Source organism: Lepidochelys kempii, chromosome 7, assembly GCF_965140285.1.
Source record: "Lepidochelys kempii isolate rLepKem1 chromosome 7, rLepKem1.hap1, whole genome shotgun sequence".
Classification (NCBI taxonomy): domain Eukaryota; kingdom Metazoa; phylum Chordata; order Testudines; family Cheloniidae; genus Lepidochelys; species Lepidochelys kempii.
In genome coordinates, this window is record NC_136386.1 from 66,782,947 (window position 1) to 66,804,731 (window position 21,785).

At 42.0% G+C, this 21,785-nt stretch overlaps 1 protein-coding gene across 1 annotated transcript in view; it reads left to right on the plus strand.

The window, feature by feature from the left end:
• The window catches only part of ZMIZ1 (zinc finger MIZ-type containing 1), a 472,315-nt gene that overhangs the window by 288,589 nt on the left and 161,941 nt on the right, over positions 1 to 21,785 (plus strand). The window contains 2 exon segments of the mRNA XM_073353233.2: positions 616 to 729; positions 20,001 to 20,106. Coding sequence (XP_073209334.1) covers positions 616 to 729; positions 20,001 to 20,106 — 220 coding nt within the window.

Here is a 21,785-nt window from a genome sequence, read left to right on the forward strand (position 1 = left end):
CAGTTGTAGCAATGTCAAAGCCATACCTTGGTGTCAATGTTTTCCTCCATGTGCTGTTATCCTGAGCTACAGCGCTGTACATGTCTCAATATTTGTTGCAACCACAGGCTAGCTACAGTTGTCAAACTGCTTAATAAGTATCAGCAATGTCCATAGTAAGGCACTCGGGCCAAATTCAGTAAGCGGGTAGATACTGAAATCTAGCTATTCTAAAAGCATTGCTGGCTCTGTGTCCACCTTTCCAGCAGTTGGCGTTGGGCCTGAGGAAAAGAGTTGAAATGCAGAATGAGATTCAAGTCTGCCCAGCGTTGGGGTTGGTGAGCCTTGGTGTCCTAGTTCAACTCATTACATCTCTGGGCACAATTCATCAAGTTTTGGGGAACTGGATCTGGACTTTCAGTTGCATCATTACCTCTACGCAATAAAATTAAATTAGGAGCAATATACAGATAATAGAGAATGAATTAAGTTGGTCTACTCTATTCATCCACTCATGTGACTGGATCTCTTACCATTTCCTGGGTTTTTTGGCTTTGAAATAGTGTGCTGAAGAGAATGCATCTAGCAGTTAACATTATTTATTTACCATGTTGTTTAATCTTCCCCCCTTTTCAGCACTTACAGAATCCTGCAAACTTCCATAATGCAGCTACAGAGCTCCTGGACTGGTGTGGAGACCCGAGAGCTTTCCAGAGACCTTTTGAGCAGAGTCTGATGGGCTGTTTGACGGTACGTCAACTCTTTCTGTGATAGCATTTCTTCCTCTCTGAGTGCTGTCTGTCAAAGACTGGTAACTGAGTCTGCAGTTAGTCACTGCTTTTGTACAGCACATGACTCCTTAATCCCCACATACTAATATCTATTTATTTCATAGCAATCAGGGTGACTAATGTTACTTAACATGCAATATAAGAAGATAATAGGAAATTAATCATTTGGAGGGGGAAATCTTATATAGCTATACTGCATCTCTCTATATACACTAACTGAGCCACTAATGAGGGGAGCCATCGAAATTTCAGACAAATCTCCCCTATTGCTTATTTTTGAAGAAGTGGGTGGAAGGACACGCTTCTGAGGTAACCAGGGCTAGTCCGTCAGCTGATGAGCACTCTAGAGAAATCCATTTCATTTGGCTTAGCCTGTTTCATATGCTGAAGTGGGTCAAATCCTGCCTTACTATTTGTGAGAGTGCTTTTGACTTTAATGGGACTGCCTGTGTGAGTCAAATGAGCGGTGATTGGTCCAAGAGCAATGATCAAATGCAGAATGTACATTTCAGGGACTACAACAGCAGCAATTTTTGTTCTGAACAGTGCCGCTTGCCTGGCAGATTTAGAATCCAGCCCAGAAATATTCACAAAATCAAGTAAACACTATGTGGTGGGGGTACTCAAAAGCTTTCTCGCTATTTTCATAACATTATATAATAAAGATAAATTAAAACAAAAGCCTACAAAATAGCAAGACAAACAAATAGATCACCTAGATAGCTTATGCCATTCTTCAGCATAAGTGTTGACAGATGCTTGTTATCCAGGCAAAAATACACGAATTGGTTTCATACAGTTTGTAAAGAGCATACATATAGCAGTTACTAAGAGCCAGATTCAGCTGTAATACTCCAAACGTTAAGGAATGGCTCCATCTTAATGTGTTGAAGTGTATAGCATCTCTCAGAACTCTGTCAAGGTATGGAATGAATCTAGTGATCTATAAGAAATTGCATATCATCCTTCCAAGCAGGAAATATTTTTTGAGAGAATTATAAATGTTATTGGACTCCATAGACTTCTGATGATGTTTAATCTGTAAGTTGTCTTCAGAAAATTCCCTGACTTATCAAAATACACACATGATGTAATGTGGCCATAGTTATACTGTCCCTATAAATTTATGTTGTATCTGGCTATTGATAAACACTGTGTCTGAGTTTGGTGCTTGTGAAAAGGAGACAAATGAAAGACTGGCGCATTATGAACTCATGTAGACTCCTGTGTCTGTGGGTTAACTTTGCCCACCTGACCTCATGGCTGAAGACAGCTCAATAAGAGAGCAAGAAAGAAAAGGAACGCCAAGCTCACCCTGCTCTATTTCATTTGATTGATTCAACTCTGTGCAAGTGACAGAGAATCGCCCATTTAGACCCCAAGATACCACTCATGACCAGTTGCCTATTTTTCCCCCATCGGAATGATTTATTGTTATTTATTCATTTGTGTATTTTTTATTATTTGTATTGTCGTGCCACCTAAGAGCCCTAGCCATGGACCAAGACCCTACTGTGCTAGGTGCTGTACAAGCACAAAATAAAAAGATGCTCCCTGCCCCAAAAAACTTACAATGTAAACAAAGCCACACATATATAATATTATATCTGAAGCCCCCAAAGGCTTCAGCTGGGATTAGGGCCTCCCTCTTCGAGTGTTGGATATGTGTATTTCACTGTGGGCATGCATGCACTCCATGTGCCAGAGATTTCTTGCAAGTAGTTCCATTGGTCCGTGCCTATGCCCCTGCTCTCCATGTGTTCGTCACATAAAAGAGGGGGTGGACCCTCCGCCTCTCCAGTTCCTTTTTACCCCCTCCTGGCCTAAGTCAAAATCCTCCAGTGTCTGGAGCTTCTCCTTTCTCTTCGTCCTGTAAATATTCAAATTCTGTATTGGTCTTAGTTTTGTTGTTGTTAGTGTTTTGGTAATCCCTACATTAGTGTGTGTTAGAATTCCCACCCCAGGAACCCTCCTGGCTTCCCAGCAAGGGATTGATCCTGGGATTATGCCCTGGCTACTGAGCTTCAAAAACTTTATCTCCTGCCCCTGCTCCTTTTTGGCCTGGATGGCCACCAGCTCTGCCTCTACTGCCTCAGAGAAGCTCGTATCGCCACTAAGTGCAGCATGTGCTGCTTTCCCCCACCAGAACACAGCAAACATGAGAGCTTTGGTTTCAAAAGTGGAGCATGCAACAAGGTTCCAGTCGACCCAAGCCCGGGAGATCCCCTGTGCATTGGCCAGAGTTGGCAAGGATAGGAGTGCAGAGGGAAGGAACTTTTGGCTGGGCCATCTCATTAGAAGAAGGGGCACTCTCACAGACTCCCTCCTGTAGGAGGAGAGATTCCTCCACAGCCCCATCTAAGTGGGGTGAGCTCTCACACCCAAGCCATAAGGACTTAGGCACTCCTAAGCCGCATGATTGTGTTCAAAAGATTCCAGGGAGCAAGTCTCCTTCGGTAATGGTCTCTGCATCTACCTCGACACCAGTTGCTGTACCACCTAAATAAAACACTGGGACCTGAAGGACTGGGAACCATCGGTACCACTGAAAACTGTGATGTTGGTGACTCATTCACTGGTGGTACCATCACGTTCCTGCAAGGGGCCTCTGTCTATACCTACTCTAGTGGTATGTGAAGTGACAAGACACAACCTTTCCAGATGATACCTTTGTCCTCCGGGTCCCACAATCTCCCTTGTTATTGGGAGCAGTCCACACCAGGGAGATACAAATGCCTGTGGAAGTGCAGGACTCTGGGAGAAGTCTGACCCTTGTGCTGTGCACTAGCAGCAGTTTCCTCTCCATGGATCTGTCAGCACCACTGAGGAACCAGGATCTGACCTTTACATCTTTGGGAGAGACAGATGTACCAGTGGAACCAACTTCTCCTCCACTCAGTGAATTCAGCCCAGACGGGATCAAGACTTTCCTGGAACCACCCTCAACCACAGAGACAGGAACTTACTAATCTGGACAGGTGGTCCCATCACAACTTACCTTCGACTCCTCATACCGGCCTTATTGGTGCCCATGGCATCTTTACACACATTACCTAGAATCCATCTGTTCCTACAGGAAATCTTACTACCCTTCTGCTCCAAGGGGACAGTCTGAATCCCCTGAGCCCATGGAAGAAGGGGAAGATGAGCTGGATCCACTGGTAATACTGGTTCTGAAACGGGTTCCATCATTGTTGCTAGATGAGGTGGTTGCGCCAGCGTCTTCTTTTCCCCTGGATAATCATTGACAGTTTCAAAAGCTCCTACAGAGAGTGGCAGAAGAGCTCCAAATCTCTTTAGAGGAAATCCAGGACCCTCAGCATAAACTCCTGGATATCCTGCAGCCTAGGGGCTCCAGTCAGGCTGCACTTTCAGTAAATGAAGCTATATGAGAACCAGCAGGGGCTGTGTTGCTGTGACTCTAAGAGCACTGCGGGGCCAGATGGCATGAGCCCCCGGCTATGTAGCAGTGAGTCATGGCCTGGCCTGGCCAGCTCTGTGCGTCTCTCACACTGTTGTCATCATGATATTAATCCAAAAGATGGCACACAATAGAGCACTGGAAAACTATAACTCACTGGTATATATTGTTGCATACAGAGCCTTCCCTTGGGTAGGGTGAATCCGGAAGACTGTTCCAGGCCCTGCGCTTTGTGGGGCCACACGGGCCAGTGCGATTGGCTGGCACGACCAGTCCCGGAAGAGACGAATCCATCACTTCTGCCCCGGGCCCGCAACCCCTTAGGGACGGCCCTGGTTGCATGATGAATGTATGGTTAACCTACAAAGAATTATACAGATGTGCTGGTCATATGTGACTGGAATGTGTTTAAATCAGACATGTCAGGGGAAGTTGATAAACAGTTTTTCCAGACAAAGAAAAGAGGCTGACATCTCAAGCCAGGTCTAGCCAAAAACGTTGGACTATACGTTGGCATCAAGTAGTGCGGGAAGATCCATTTACATTGTAAAAATCACAAGTAGGGGAGAAACCAACACGGCGTTTCCAGACAACAGTATGAGGGGCCAAAACCTAGTGCTTTGGGCTCTGCGTTTGGATCCTGGCTAAGGATTGTGCCCCCATCCCCAAGAAGACAGAGAAGCAATACTTAGTTGAAGCTAAGGAAGCAGAGTTCTTGTTCACCCACCTTTCCCTGAACTCCTTACTGGTCCAGGCAGCCACTGAATGATCCTGGCAACAGCACCCAAGGGCCGCCCCTGCAGATGGGGAGGCCAGGCATCTTGACCTTAAGGGGTGGAAGGTGTTTACATATACCATCCCTGCAGTATCAAATCTCAGACTCTCAGGCCCTTCATGCCAAATACGATTTCTTGAATTACTCTTTTAAGTTCCTGGATGTCAGGAACACATTGCTTCAGAAGGACAGGGCTCAGTTTCAAGCCCTTATTGATGAGGGCAAACTAGTGGCCACAACCTCTTTACAAGTTGCAGTCGATGCAGCTGATAGGGCATCAAATTCCACTGTGACCACAGTGAGAATATGTACCTTATTTTCAGTAACAAAACAATCATAAGTAAGGCCCTACTTAATTTATGATATTGTGGAAATTGTGGATCCCGTACTATTAGGTTTCCACCGCAATTTTATTTTAATTAGCTCACTTTGCATAGTCCACAATGTTGCATATCTTTTTAGGTTTACAACACACGCTTCTTTCGTCATTAATACAGTAGAAGCCATTTATCCGAGCTGATAGTGGGTGGGGCTTGTGCTGTCACCCTGGGTGGCTGGGGCTCGGGCTCTGAGCCCCATGCACTGACTGTAATATAGTTGCAGCAAAATGTCAAAAAAATTAGCTGGCATAGCATAATACTTAAGTGTTTATATTGTTCCAGCAAATTTTTCTTAACCAAATAGGACTTCTCTGGCTTTTCCAAATTACCGCAATTAATAAAGGTCCATTATTACTTTCCATGATTTTCCATGTCTTGTCCGCAACCCAGCCGCAATTATTTGACAGTCATCCCGCAATTCAAGTAGGGCCTTAGTCATAAGCAAAATTAATATTAATTTAGCAACTGCATATTCTGATATTTAGAGCCAAAGCTGCTTATCTTTGGAAATGTTTATCAATCATTTTACCTTGTGGGGGGATTATAGTATGATTCCCCTCCCCCCCAAAAGTGTCAAAGTCTGTTCATTCCATTGCAGCAGGATTATTAGTTCTTTATTTCTTCAATCCCTAAAATGACCTTTGAAAACAAATTACTTTGGAACTTCATTACTTTTGGGATATAAATTAAAAAGCACTTAGCCTCTGGCATCATTAGAACATTTGCATTGCACGGGATTCCAAAGCAGCTCGCGCACTGATAAATGACCCAGGAATTTCTACAAAACATTAGAAAGGTTTGCAGTATTGGCTCCTCCTTTTCCATGCATAAAGAAATTTTTTTGTTCTTAAGTTTTTCACACAACACACAGACATGATTTTCTTTGCACACTGCAAAAAAAAAAAAAAAGTTCAACATGCAACTACTCCTCCCAGCACATAAATGACATGAAAGAACAACTTTCTAATGTAGAGTTTGTGCTATAGGATAGCACTCAGGAAACACTCGGCAACATCCCAATCCTAAAGTATTCAGAGAATGCGAACAAAGGACTGTCTCTCTCTAAAATGAGCAGAACATCATTCACAAACTGTAAAATTTAGAAATGTGAGATGCAAGAACAGGTCTTCAACACAGACCTGTGTGCTGTTATGAAAAGCCCGTCTAATGTGCTTGGCAGATCTGCATGAACAGCCGTTTTCTTCCCTGGGTAGTTCACTTTAAAACCAATATTTTTGCTGAAATAACAAATAAGAGCTCTACCCTTACAAAAGATAAATTACTTCAAATCCCTCAAACTGTGGTTTGGATCCAAACAGTGGTTCTTGGAAAATGGTAGGTTCGGGGCTACACCCCAGTTTCCTGTGTACGGTCTCAGCTAGCTCTTCTTAGCTTAATCACAAAAGCAATTATTTTCTCCTTCTGCCAGTCCCACTGAATCAATATAGCTGCAAAAGAACATGCTGCATATCATTCTGTGCGTCATCTGCAAAGTTGCCTGCTTTGATTGCAAAATCACTGTTGTTGATGTAAGAAACAGAAAGCCATCACCCCATGATTTTCAGATCCTAGATTGAGTTTGAAGTGCCAGCAGTTATGGAAATCTTGTTTTGACTGGTAAACTGTGTGAATCTGATACATAGCATGCGTGGAACATCAAAACATAATTTTCACAGTATCTCTTTTCTCCCAGTGACCACATTTTAGGCTAATGAATAGATTTGCCTTTGTGCATCTGCACTTGGCATTATTCAGGTTGAAATTGCTCCTATAGGAGCCAGTGAGAATATACTGGAGATAACAGGTGTGGCTTTCTCATTTTAAGAGTAAGATCCGAGTTTGTCAGAGAGCTACTGAAACTTTGCCAGAAAAGAAAATGGACAGGTTTTTTTCGACCTATAGTGAGCTAGATTTAGCTTTTTAAATACCCTTTCCTTGTTAAATAAGACCCTTTAAGGGACACTTCCTTTTGGGGGATATAACCTTAGCCGATGACCACTACCACCATGCAGAATGATGTCAATCTCACAGTAATCCTAGAACTGATTTTTATATCTGACCCATGAAAACTCCTGAAATGAGAACTTAATGTAATTTTAAACAGAAATCCATTTAAACAGATAGAGAACGTGCAAGGAGGTGGAGGGAAATCTTGCCTACATTTTTTTTTTCTTGCAAGCCACAGACTCCAGAGAGATTACAGAAAACAGTTTGGAGGAAATAAGTAGAAACATACATAAAATGCAAACACATATTTGTGTTCTTCTAGCGAGAACCTGTGTGTGTCTTCTAATTTGCAAAGGAAAACGAGGTGCTGTGTGAACTTTTCCACAAGGGTTACTTTGCAAATCAGATTTGAGAATCTGTATTCTGAAGCCTGAATTCTGTCTATAAATGAAATTGTATTTGTCCTGTTAATATTCCTGAAGTTTCGGTTGGATGTAGTATTCTTCTCTGTCTGTCACTAACTGTTGTATACAGTTGTAAAAAACTGAATAAAATAGCTGCCAGTTTGTAACCCAGAGTGGCTGCATTTCATTGCTAGGAGAAATATTTTCTAAATATAGCTGGTGTGAAATTTGTAAAGCAATTTGGAATTAAATCTGCTTTATAAAACTAAAGTTACATTATGTGAGTAATCATCTTTATGCTCTATAAACATAAGAATATTCATTAGTATTATACATATTAGTATACTATGTATGAAGCTGTACTTACTATCTTCCCAAACAATGGCAACCTCAAATGACCAAGTCCAGATTAGTGGGCCGCTGAATACCTTTGGAAGTGGCTTCATGAGATAACACAGGCACACGATTGAAGCATCACTGATTTATGGTATGGTCCATAGTTTGTGACTGGTAACACACAATGTGACTGTGGACATCAATTTTACAGAGTGGAAGAGATGACAGCATGTGCTGTTCAATGTTCTGAAATGGTTCAATGAGAGTTATTGTTTCTGGGGCAAGTTGAAGCCTGGAAGTTTTTTTTGTGGGGTCGGCAATCAGGTGTTTGTTTTTCGAGACATTCGCATTATCCCAAAATTCTCTCCAGTGTGCCTCGGGATTGAATGAGGCTGCTTCAAGAGTTTTAGCTCGATCTCAAATAGGTTTGTGAGATTTCAGGCATGTCTTTGGAAGGTTCTGGAGATCCTCATGAATTGGTAAGTTCTAGTTGGCCATGGTTTGATCGTATGCACCAGTTGTGTGTGTTTGCGCATGTCCAGATTTTGGATGGGGCTAAATGTGCCAAAGTGGGCAGCCATTGAAGGAGGGTTGATTTTAATGTTCCAGTTATGATTCTCCTTGCGGCATTAAACTACACTTCCAGAGATTTAATATATGTGAGCTGGTACGCAATATTCAGTGATCAAGTATACCAGTGCTAGAGTCGCTGTTCAGGGTGTGTGTGTGTGTGTTCATCATCACCCTATTTCGTGTTTGCAAGTGTTTGGATGAACAAGTTCTTGCTTTTACTTTTTTGCATGCCTTTTCCAAATAAGGTTTAAAAGTCCAAGCTTCTGGCCAAGGTTACACACAGGTACTTCAGATAGGGCTCATTTCAGTCTTGCTGTCTGTAAAAGGTGAGACTGAGTGGTTCCTTAGCAGCTTTGTTGTTTAGGTGAAAGGCTATTACCAAAATTTTGGAGGCATTGGGGAAGAGCTTCCGGTATTAAAAGTATTTCACCATTATCTTGAGGTGCTGAAAGGATGTCACCAATGCTGGTGAGGTCTTTGCCTTATACCACAAAAGCAATGTCATCGACATAAGTGAAGTTGTGTGAAATTGTGTTGGGTAAGTCACTAGTGTAGATGTTGAATAGTAAAGGAGCCAGCATGGATCCTTAAGGTAGACCATTGATAGGGATGTGTGCTTTACTGATTGGCCCATTCAGAAGGATGTGGTATGTATGGTTGTTCAACACCGTGGCCAGGAGTTGTACACTGCTATAGTATTGGATGACCCTTGATCAACAGGCCATATCTCCATACTGTTGTAGGTGGCAGATAAATCTGTCCGTTCTGGTTTGCTTTTAAGATTCAGCTGGAAGCCAGCATATGACTAGTAATGGTGAGAGCTGGGTTGCAGAAATTTCCCTTCTGCTCTGAAACCGGCCTACTCCTTTGGCAGGATGATATCAAAGATAGGGGTGAGATGAGCCAGTGAGACCCTCTCTTTCAAGTTGTGGAAAGGCCTGATACTGGGCGATAGCTGGTGGCATGATTTGGTGGATTCCCATGTTTGAGGAGGGCAATGATGATTACCTCATGACTATCACCTCTTTGGGTGTCTTCCTCCATCAAATTGCAGCAGCGAATAGGACTGACCAACCATGCTCATCTCTTTGGCTCCAAATTCTTAAGAAATTCAGGATAAATGCCATGTTTGCCAGAAGCTTTTCTGCTTTTAGTGGCCATGAGGGTCTTGTTTATTTCTTCTCTAGTATATGGTGATCATAGAGGCAGGACTTTGCCAGACTTTTAGGAAGAGCTCTTTTTGAATCTTCTTTCTAGTCAGCTTATCAGGTATTATCTTTGAGCTACAGAGAAAGTGTGAGGCAGTGGCACTGACCGTCACTTTTGATTGTCGGTGTTTGCTGGGTCAGCGACTTTAAGCTTATGGAGGAGTGCCAGGGTTACAACGGGAATGCATGAAGTCAAGACCCTCCACTGTCTCATTCCATATCTTAAGTTGGCATATTTCAAAGTCTCTTAGTGCTTTTGTTGTGTCTGGATCTCCACTCTTTTCATACTCTTTGAAGAGTGCTTCTGTCTCCATCTGCCAAGCAAGGAGTGTAGACCTATGATAGCCATGGGAAATGAGCTTCACAGTTGCTTTGATAAGATAGTGAACTAAGTGGCCATAGTTTTCTGTATTCAACTAGATACAATTCACCAGTCTTCAACTTACGCAGTATGTGTAACCCAGTTTGCTTTGCGAAAATTTCAATGAAGTTTTTGGATTGAATTCAGTCAGTAGAACTCCACAGCTGACATGCAGAATAGTGGAGCAATACTGGCTGCAAGGTAAGTTACCAACCACTGTTTGTGAAGCTTGCAGGATAACATAATTATTGTCTTTCATCAGAAAGCAGAGTTCAGGGTTGTGTACTGTGGTACCTCTGGTTGAACAAAAATTCCCTGGTCATTTAGGGTCGAAAAGAAGATGGACAGCTGTGAACAAGGCCAATGTGTGAGTTACTCACCAGGTGCATCATAGCCCTGTTGTGAGTGATATCTATAAGTAAGGCTACATTTTAGTCAGGGTTATTTTTAGTAAAAGTCATGGACAGGTCACAGACAGTAAACAAAATTCATGGCCGAGGACCTGTCCATGACTTTTACTAAAAGTACCTGTGACTAAAACTTGGGCGGGGGGCTGCGGGTGCTCAGGAAGGTATAGGGTGGGGGGCTGCGGGTGCTCAGGAAGGTGTGGGGCAGGGGTGCCGCAGGTGCTGGGGAAGGTGGCCCGGGACCCTGCTGGTGATGGGGGAGGAGGGCTGGCAGGGGCTCACTACCCAGCTCCTAGGCAGCGGAAGGGCTAGGAGTCTCTGCGCGCTGCTCCTGCCACAAGAACTGGCTGCGCATTGGCCAGGAACCGCAGCTAGTGGGGCCTGTGGGGGCCGGGCCTGAAGGGGCAGGCAGCGTGCAGAGCCCCCTGGCCCCTCCGCCGCCTAGGAGCTGCAGGACCATGACAGTAGGAGCCAGGGAGCCCCGCCCCCAAGGTGAGCGCTCCTGCACACCCACCAACTCCCTAGTCCTGAACCCATCCCACACACCCAAACTGCTGCTGCTCACCGCTGCAGAAGTCACGGAGGTTACGGAAAGTCATGGAATCTGTGACCTCCGTGACAGACTCACAGCCTTAGCTATAAGTCAGTAACTTACATGGCTGGGTGGAGAGAAGACGGTAACATGGCCTTTGAATATTCAAAGTATGTAGGTTTGTAGATGTTCATTATAGTCATTTGTCCAATTCTTGGTGCAGGAGTAGAGATTCTCATGGTCTTGGATTGCTCCAGAATGAGGCATCTTTAAGACCATGCCTGATGTACATGGAGAGGCCATACTTTGCGTTGTTCAAAGTTAATTCATAGGTATGAATTTTGTAACTTGCTGCTTGCTTGTAGCCTGTTAGTATGAGTTTCTTGTTGAGGAACATCAGTGTTATTCACCTTGAGAACTCTTGAAAGATAGTCATATTTAGCATGTTAGAGAGAGAAGGTGGGTGAGGTAATATCTTTTATGGGACCAAATTCGGTTGGTGAAAGAGACAAGCTTTTGAGCTTGTGCAGCTCAAAAACTTGTCTCTCTCACCAACAGAATTTGGTCCAATAAGATATTACCTTACTCACCTTTTCTCTCTAGTATCCTGGGACCAATACGGCTACAACTACACTGCATATTTGGCATGTGACCGACCCTCATATTGAGTTGGTACATACATAGAATTGGTCCTGCGGTTCTTCAATGAAGTCCCAAACAAGGACTCCTAAGAAATTGATGACATTCATTGTGTTAATCAGTAACACATAACAAGAGCACCATGTGAAGGTTGTTGTCTTGCTCCTTCCCTCCCCCCAAATAAAACAAAGCCAATAGTAAAATAATTCAGACCACTATATCAGGTAAAACTTAAATCTGGTCAAGAGTTGTAACTCTCCCTTTCGCCCATTCTTAAATCCATCCCCATCCCACCACTTTATTCTACCATTGACAAATGTCCTGGCATATTAATGAAGATGTTGAGGAGATTTCCATCTTGTGTCATGCTATGGAGCAGAGAGTTCCAGCAGTAGTAATAAGAAGGGGAGAACTAAGACCACTGGACGTATCTAAGACCACTGGACGTCTTTGACTGCTTTTGGCAAGGAAAAATAATAGCAGTACTTTTGCACTCTTATAGCACTTTTCATATGAGAATACACAGTACTTTACATTATTTAGGGCTCACAACATGCCTGCAAGGCAGTTCAAAGAGAGGGACACACCGCTTCATGCAGTCATCTCTGGTGTGGAATACTGCAGTTGTTTAACAGTTCAGGATAGGTATGAAAAGGAATGGCATATGTTTGGATGTCAGGAGGAATTTAGGCAGGCCAAATGTAATTACCAGAATGGGCTGTGGTCAAAACACTGGCATCATGCAACTCTGCTTATCAAAAGTGGTGTGGGATTGCTGACCACAAATGGTCAGGACCTTGGTTTCTCATCTCATCTGACAGATGTCACTTCCCCTGCCACCCAGCCCACAAACACTATGCTGAGGTATTTGTTAAACATTGATAGAGAGAGAAGTGATACCCCATGAGTCACAACGCTGCTTTTGTTGTCTAGGTGTTCTTGGAGGTTTTCTATCCAAATAATGGCTCAGCTCAACCTTGCTTAGCCGGTGTGACCTGATGGAGTCATAACCAAGGTGGTATGACTGCACTAAAGTGACAGAAAGATTGTTAGACATAAAATTATTTGATAACTCTGGTCGTGATGTATCTGAAACTCTACATTTTCATTTGTATCCTTTCTGTAATCTGGGGTTCTCGATATACTCTAAAGAGAAGCATTATTCAAAAGTGGTTGTATTAAAATGTCCAAGGGAACAATGCTTTGGGCCATTTATTTGTGGTTGTGATACTGCGTATGCTCAGTCATTTTACAATGCAAAATAACCTTCTGAGTTCCATTTCTCCTTGAAAAAATCTTTGAAGCAAGGCTCTTGACGTTTTTCAGATCATTTTAAGAATGGGAAAGCTGTTGTCAGTTTTGTGATATGGAAACCCATTTTAGCTCATCAAACGTGTAATTAAAAAATTTAATTAAAAACAAAAAGGACAAGAACCATACGTTTGGATGAGGTCAGGTTTCCAAAACAGGATGCATCAGATGGCAGAAACAACAAAGTTAGGCTAATGTGTTTGCAAGGTATCTGCTGCTAAATTGACTTCATGCCTGGCTGGCCTCTTTCTGTTTAATACAGAGAAGTACAGAATCGAAAATCAACATGTGACACTTCAAAAATCAGATTTCAGATCTGATCAGGATCACAGTAATTACAGATAGAAGATCACATCTATACCCATGAAAGGACAGGAGGACAGCCTGCAGACCCTTAAGGATGGCACACACTGACTTGCTTCTAAGGCTTCTGAGGAGAAATTCTGATTCCATCCTGTCTGCTCCCCACATTTATTAGACAAATATTTTTGTGTGTTTCAAGTGGTGAACTGTGTTCAGCTAAGTTCAGGATCTCTCTCAGGGGTGTGCGTCATGGCCACCATTCTGGATGACTAGATAGGAAGATTTCCCTCATGCTCATTCAGTACCAGTCTTTAACTGTCAGCGGGTGTTGCTCCTGAGCTCTGACTTCAGTGTGTTACTTAGCAGTAAGCCCTGCTTTGTGCTGGTGCAGCTTGTCTACATTTGGGGTTTGCACTTTGGGTAGCTACATAGATGTAGTTACGTCAGTGGAAGTTTGCTTAGTGTATACGCAACGTCAGACGCTCCCTCCAGGGGTGAGGAGTGGGGGGTGGGGCTGGAGGTCCTTATTGGCATGCCCGGTCCTTGCTGGTGCAAGTAGTGAGGTGCTGAGGTTGACAAAGGAATTCATATCTCCCCCTAGCATTTTTGAGTTTTACCACGGGATTCTCATCGCTAGCTTCAGTGTCACAGACTTGAGATGTGTTATCCATTTTTCTCTTCTTTTAAGATTTTATTTAACACACCTTTTAATAATACTCCAACTACCTGTGAAACAGCTCTGCTTATGAAGTAGTATGAGAGTTCATATCTTCTGTAGACTGTTGTCACTTACATGATCACGCTGAACTTATGAGCGGGCGCTTACATTCCACTCAGTAGAAGCCAGCTGGGCACATACGAATGGTGGGAGAACACAGAGCACTATCTGTCCTAGGACAGGTTTGTATCTGTTCCTGGTCTCTCATAATGTGTGTATATAGTGCACTCGCTGCCTTCTGTGGGCGGAATGTGTGGCTGCAGCCAAGAGGGGATATATTGTGCAAACCCTAATGCATATGAATTGAAAAGGAGGGAAGAGATAAAAAGAAGGGGAGCTACCTGTGTCAGTGCTACCTACTCGTGAGGTTTTCAGATGAACCAAGTAGTTATATAGACATCTCAAATGTATATAGTGCCTTTCATCCCAAAGGATCCCAAAGCACTTTATTGCTTTCGACATACTGCACCATCAAAAGGCAGCCAGCAGGCACAGAACATCCTGTATAACAGCAGGAGCATAAAGACACCCATAAATCCCACTTTTACTGGGTCAGTTCTGTCTTTTCATATGAGATCTTGGAGTCCTATGCACTTATTTTGTTCTTTCACTTTGTCAGTCAAAATGTTTGAGTATTTTACCACTTGAAAGTGTTTGAGGTAGACTGCTAGCCCAACTTAAAAGGCTTTGTGTGTTCCTATCTCACTTTATTACTCACAAACCACTGTTCAAGGTCAAAGTTCGTCATAATGTGACAGGTGACAATATTGCAATGAGTCCAATGAGCTGATTACCCTGTAGTAAAAAATCCCTGCTTTGGCCCCTGACGGGACAACATTGGGAACATGATCTTAGGTCCCTCCTTTCCCTAACTAATCTCTGTGGTTGCCAGAACCATAGAGAGGAGGGAAGGGAGGGACAGATGTGGGGCAAAGGCAGAGCTCTACTCCACTGCTCTGGGTGGAACTATTCCAAATGGAGCAGATTAAAAAAAGGAGCCAGGAAGCAGAGCAATCAAATATTTCGCAATGCTAATCATTGTTGCCACAAGGGTCGTAGGGTCTGATTTTCAAAACATGATCCTTATCCATGTTTAAAGCAGACATCTTATTAAATGTCTGCTTTAAGGAGCAGAGACTTTATGGACTCTTTTATGTCCACAGAGAATAGGCACAATCTCAGTTTTAAGGTCCATTGTGAAAGACTAATAAATTGTGTGTCATTTTACTTACCTACTTTGGCTATCTGAATTGCTAAGGCAAACCTGCTGGATTTGTGTCTCTGAGTCTAGTCAAACCAGGTGCTGAGATCACTAAGGTAACTCACCTCCTCTCCCCTCCCTTCCCTCTTGTTCTTTTTAAAGCAGTTCTCTAGTCATGCTGCAAAAATCCTATTTGCTTTGTGTTTATCTGATCTTCCTCTGGTACTGGGGGAGAGAATTACCATCTACATTGCAGAATTGTAATTATAAAATTTCTGCTGTAGCCTTCAAACTGTATTCAGATAATTTCAAGGGTACACAAGTGGCTGAACACACAGCCCTCTGAACTAGCAATCAGTTGGCATTTTTATTTTTTTGAGAAGCTGGCAAATTGAATTGGGAAAATTCATTCTGATGCCAGCAGGGGGGGTGCTCTTGACTGCTGCCAGTTAAGAGATTCATTGAAAGTGCAACATAATGGGAAGGGAGTTTTGTAATAAGCAGTCATAAAGCTCTCTTGATTAACAGGCCTGTTAGGTTAAGAGGTGCATTGTTCCGGTACTTCATGTTGCAATGACAAGAAGGGCAGGGAGTGGAGCTAGCTACAGCAAGTCATGCCCTTTGCCTCACAAAAAGGAGAAAAAGGGGGAAGAAAAGCAGTGCTACTTTTTAATGAGAGAAGTTGATAGCTGCATTTCTGTGCTTACTTGGTATCAGTTTTCCATTATTACAACCCAACACTAATATCTTTTTGCTCATTATTGATGCCCATGAGATTCCAGCCTGCCGGAACCCTGCTGAACTATGGCGCAGCGGCTAAATGTGGTGTTTCAGTCACGAATGCAATGTGGTGTAGGTTAAAGGTGTTAAAGTACTGGATGCAGTCAGATCTGCCTGTAGGCAACCATTTGAAATAATGCAGGAATCTGAAAATAGTGTATGTACTTCTCCTAAAAACACCTTTTGAAATTGTTAACACATCTAAACTAAAGTAACCTCACCATTTCATGTAGCAAACTATGAATGTCCTAAGGACTTCTATAAAATTCCATAGAAAAATTTTAAATACAGACTTTGAGCTGGCCAAATGTCTTTGAGCTAGTGCTTTTACGTCACCATGAAGGAGACCCCAGGCTCAGTTTCTGGTCTTGGCATAACTATCAGCTGCACCTTTTATAAGAGATGGGTCTGATTTTAAATCCAGTTTTATGGCTCGCTGTACCTGGCCCAGCAGGGATGCACTTTCTACATTATAAAATTACATCATGTATGACCACGGTGGTAAACAATTAAGTTAGCTGACTCACTGCAGAACATGAGTTCGCAGTCTACTTAGGCCAGGACAAATTGCCGCTGGTGTTGTGTATCAGCTAATCATGACTGAACCCTGCAGAGTTAGTTGAAATGATGCTGATCACAATTCATCCTGGCCTAACCTAACCACTAACTTGTGGTCACACTGTGTAATCTAACTTGCATCTGCTCACTTTAATTTGCAGTTGGGTTCAAACACAATAAAACTTTATAATGCAGACAAACTGATTCAAATTGGGTTGGGTTGTACCAGTCAGCAAATTAGTATTTCTTTCCAAGACTGCCATCTCGTTCTCCAGAATAGGTGTTGATTTAAAATAGAAGAAGGAAGAGAAGAAAGTCTCTAGCTCTGGTGGCGGTGGCGGCTTTCAAAAGTTCTCTAGCTGTTACAGTTGCAAAGAAGGTATCAAAAATGTGAACCAAATGTAATCAATGCAGAGATGTCTATGTGAATTTGCAGAGAGCCTAGGACAAAAGCTCTAAGAGGTGGGAACTGCCCTATTCATGTTAACTTAGATGCCCAATAAAAACAGAGATAGGTGTGGCTTCATGAAGCCAAAAGGGCAGAGGAGAGGAGGGGAGCCCAGAGGGACATCTGAGAAGACCATTTTGTAGACCCTAGCAGTGCATCCACCATCAGGCACAGAATGGGTGGTCCCTCTACTTAGTATAACTAATGGGGCGGGGGGGAGGGAAATTCCCCAGTAGAAAATGGCTGCTTTGTCAAAATGGAGATTTCCACAGGAAATGTCCATTTTTGATTACACATGCTGGATTGTTGTTGGAAAAAAATATTTTTAATGAAATTTTTCATGTAGGGAATAATTTCAAAAATTATTTCTGGACCAGTTCTATTATTTACATGTCCATAGATTGATTCACAGACTCCTACTTACAGAAATTACTTTATACATCACTTCTGGATTGGGCCTGGATACGTCAATATGACCTGCCCAGGGCCACAGAGGTGTGATCGGTATCAGAGATGAGCCTGGAGGCCTTAAACCCAGTCGTCTTCTCAGATCAAGATCATGCCAAGTACAGAAGAATATTTACTATAATTAGTTAAATAAATAAATTAAATAAAAATTGGTTGCAAATAATGAGCATAACAGATAGTGCCTTTTCTGTATTTAGGCTTAAACTGACCCTGACTTTCTGATCTGACTAATAACGTTACTATAATCATAGACTGTGTGTCATAGGTCAGGCTCTATGATTGTGTCTTTCCTGAATTAATGTCGAGAACTTTTTCCATAATTAGCAAGATGTTGGTTGGAAGTCCTTACTTGGCCTTTGGCCATCAGTATCTGTGTCCATTAGTCCATATTTTAAACAGAACCAGGCATAAAAATGTCAATGAATTTTGCAAGTAAACACACTTTACTCTAGTTTCATTGATGAACAGACGTATCCGCTTTCATTCCTATCCAGTTTCAAAATATTAAGCTTGCAGATAATGTGCCAGTCAAAACAGCATTTTAATAAAGGCAGGCAGGCAGGTTCTCTTTCTTATCTCAATGAAGTGAGCTGCACTTTAAATTAGCTAGTGTGCGATGTTAGAATAGATGGTGCCTAAATGAGTTTCAATTATGTTTGCATAATAACAGGACATCCCTCTCAGGAGCCTTTAACAAGATTAAAAAATGAGCTTCCAGTTTGCTTTTTCCAGATCTCTTTCATGACATGTACCTGACGGTATGAATGGGCAAATAGATTAATATTTGGATTCTGGCGATACTCCGTTTAGGGGGTGCAAACATCTGGAGCCCGCCAAATGTGAGTATCCTCCAACTCCAAATATCTGTCTGACAGCCTTCCATCCCAAAAGGGCTTAGGCTTCTCGCCGCTCATGAGCCATCTGGGGGTTTTGTTAATGTCTCCAGGGCCCTGATCCTGTGAAGACTTTTGCATGAGCTTAACTTTATGCAGGTGAGTTGTCCCACTGCATCAATATTTTGCAAGATCAAGACCTTGAATCTTAACAAAGACACCAATACTAACAACTGTGCTGTTACATGTAGAGGTTTGAAGATTATTTTACTGAGTTCAAAATGTTTCATGATTTATCAAAAAATAAACAGGCCTTTTCTCCTAAATGATAATTCTCTTCCTATCTAAAATTTTACTTTATCTCTTCAACTAACATAGATAAACTGGATGTAAAAGGGATGGCTGCAGTGTTCCAGACCTGTATATTATTATGTTGATTATTCCAAATTTAATCTTATTTGTTTGTCATGAAGATCTCTGGTGCTCGATTTTGAGATTAGAAGTGTTAAAGAAAATGAAAGGGGAAACCACCTGATGCAGTTGCATAAATTTTAGTTTCCAAATTAACATCAACAAAAATCTATCCATAAACTGCAGCAGTATCTGTAGTAATACTCTCTTAATAAGGAAATCTGATTCTTTATTGTTAATTAGGAAAAGTAGATACTGGAAAACAATTTGGAATGAGAAGATTCATGTGATAGAACTGACTACTTAACACAGAATGGTACATTTCATTACCATTTATAGGTTATTGTGTATCTTGGTTTCTAACTCTGTTCTGTACCGTTGCTCTTTTGAGAGCTGGTTCTAAACAGAGATAATTGCACACGAATGTGCACTGTCTTTTAATTTAACGAGTGGATTTGATCCTGAGACAAGGAAGGAAAAAGAATATTTTATTTTTTGGGTTGTAAGCTACTGAGAGCATGGATTGTCTCTCATGGCACCTAGTGCAGTAGAGCTTCAGTTGTGGCTGGGGCCTTTTGGTACTGTTGCAATACAAATAAATAAAACTGGCTCTATTGCCTACACCTTACTTAAGTTCTCTTTTCAGCTTGTATGATATATGTTTGGATAATACTTTGTTTATATAGACCTTTTATTATAGATCCTGTTTATCCAGAAGGTATCCCAAGATATTTCCCAGAGAGTATACAGTGCTACTGAAGTGCAGCCACCTCTGGGGTGGAGGGTGGCAGCTGACCAGAACATTGCATGTTGCATAGCAGTGAGGTGGGAGGATTTTTTAATCAAGAAGATCAAGACAGTGCTCTTAAGAACAATGCATTCTGCTTGTTAATGTCTGTGCAGCAGTGTTTAAGATCTGGTCTGATAGTTCCTAAATACAATAAAATATGTCATGCTTCAGTGTATATGAAAGTTCTACTGTTTGTTTGTATTAAGCTTTGCCTCTCCAGGGGAACGAACAGATAACAGATGCAAAAGTGCAGGTTTCTGTGCTTGTTTGAAAAACTGTTGGAGAACAATGCCTCATCCCCATGTATATGCTATGGATGTCACAGCAGCAGACAGTTGTGTACCATTTGTGTCAATATGCAGGTTAATGTGACTTTGCAAGGAGCTAGAATTAACCCCCACTGAAGCTTTCTCTTTCCCTTCACAGGTTGTTAGTCGAGTGGCAGCACAGCAAGGATTTGACTTGGATCTTGGATACAGGCTACTGGCCGTATGTGCAGCCAACAGGGACAAATTCACTCCAAAATCAGCTGGTAGGAAAAGGCTATTTCCATTATATCAATAGTTCTTTCAGGGTCAAATTCTGAACAAATATCACCAAGTATCTTGCTCCATCATAGCTACTGAATGTGCTGGCCATGAACCAGGGATACCTGATGCTGGGAACCCCTGCATTCTCTCCAAAAAGTGTCACTCGCTGCCCTGGTGCTCCTCCTAGTTAGTGTTACTTCCAGAAACAAGGTCCTTAATATTCTATAACCCTGAGATGGAAAAAAATCCCTCAGGGAGAACCTATACACCCAATCCCACCATTTTAGTGAACTCTTAATCTCTTGCATTGCCTTTCTATAATGTGTCTATTTGTCTCATTCTTTCAAATTCCTTCTACAATCCTAACTGTATCTAGTGTGGACTTTTTGTTGTGTGGGCCATAGGTGTCTGTATAAAAGAGTACCACTTGTTCTTACAATTTGTGCTGTTTGGTAGTATTCCCACCTATTCTTAACCTATATAATACCATGCAAGCACCATTCCAATAGTCTGGCAAACAATGCATTCACTTCTATTTTACCACAGCTTTCTACCAAAGTAGCAATAATGGACCCTTGACATGTCACCATTGTGTGGGAGAGATGAAGAATCCATTGTTTTGTGTCTTTTTGCCGCACTTGCTTACATTTATTTACTGTGCTTAATTTTCACCTATTCTCTTAGTTGACTAATGTCAATATAGCACACACAATCTAGGAAAATGAGCAGATAACTGCTCCTTTTCAGAATTGGACATACTTAATTGTATTGCCTTCGTGCTTAGTATCGACTGCCATGCCACCACAGTCACAACCTCAGCAAATGTTACCTCCTTCCAAGACAATAATTCTTACAGTGAACTGATTGGATCCTACCACTGATTCTTATTGGTGCCAAACTTCCATTCATGGGTAACTTTTGCCTTCAGTGTTCAAGGCAGTTCCTTATCAAATAGTGGGTCATGCCTTATGTCATACTCATTGACTTCACGGATTTGCCTTTTGTGTGATTACCAGATTATTAATTTTGCTAAATGTCCAATAAATTGTCCATGATTTTCACTCCTCTAAGCACCTCCATGAAATATTTATTGGCTCTCAAAATGTTCTATCCAATTTATTAGGCATGATCTCCCATTTGTGAATTATCTCCAGTGATAGCTATCTGTTCTTTCCCTGATTAATCTTATCAGAGGCTTTTTAAATCCAGCTTTGTGTGCATTAAGATTCCTCTATTTCTAAATATGTTTAAAATAGACCTACTAAAGGTGCCGTGTAATTTCTTTTGCAACTTTTTCCTGATGTGGATCCCATCACGGTGCTGGCAGAGGGAAGGTTGTCAGTCTTTAGACATTTTCATTTCTTGATTCACTTTTCTTGCGTAGTCTTGACAACCTCCAGTTTTTCATTCCTTCTAGGGAAATGTTATGTCTGTGTTTGGCTGCTGCAAATAATTATTTTTTAGTCATATCTGTCTTCACTCGGTGCATTTCCCTTGCAACCCCAGAAAGGTATCGCTGTCTCTGTCATTAGCTGCTTGTAACTTTATGTATTTGGGAGTAAAAATCTTTAATTTTTAGCTTAACATGTGATAGTAAGAATCTTCTTTTCACTCTCCTTCTTTGCTTACCATTTCCTACTCATGTACACAGCTTCATCCTTTAATTCCAATGACCTGAGGT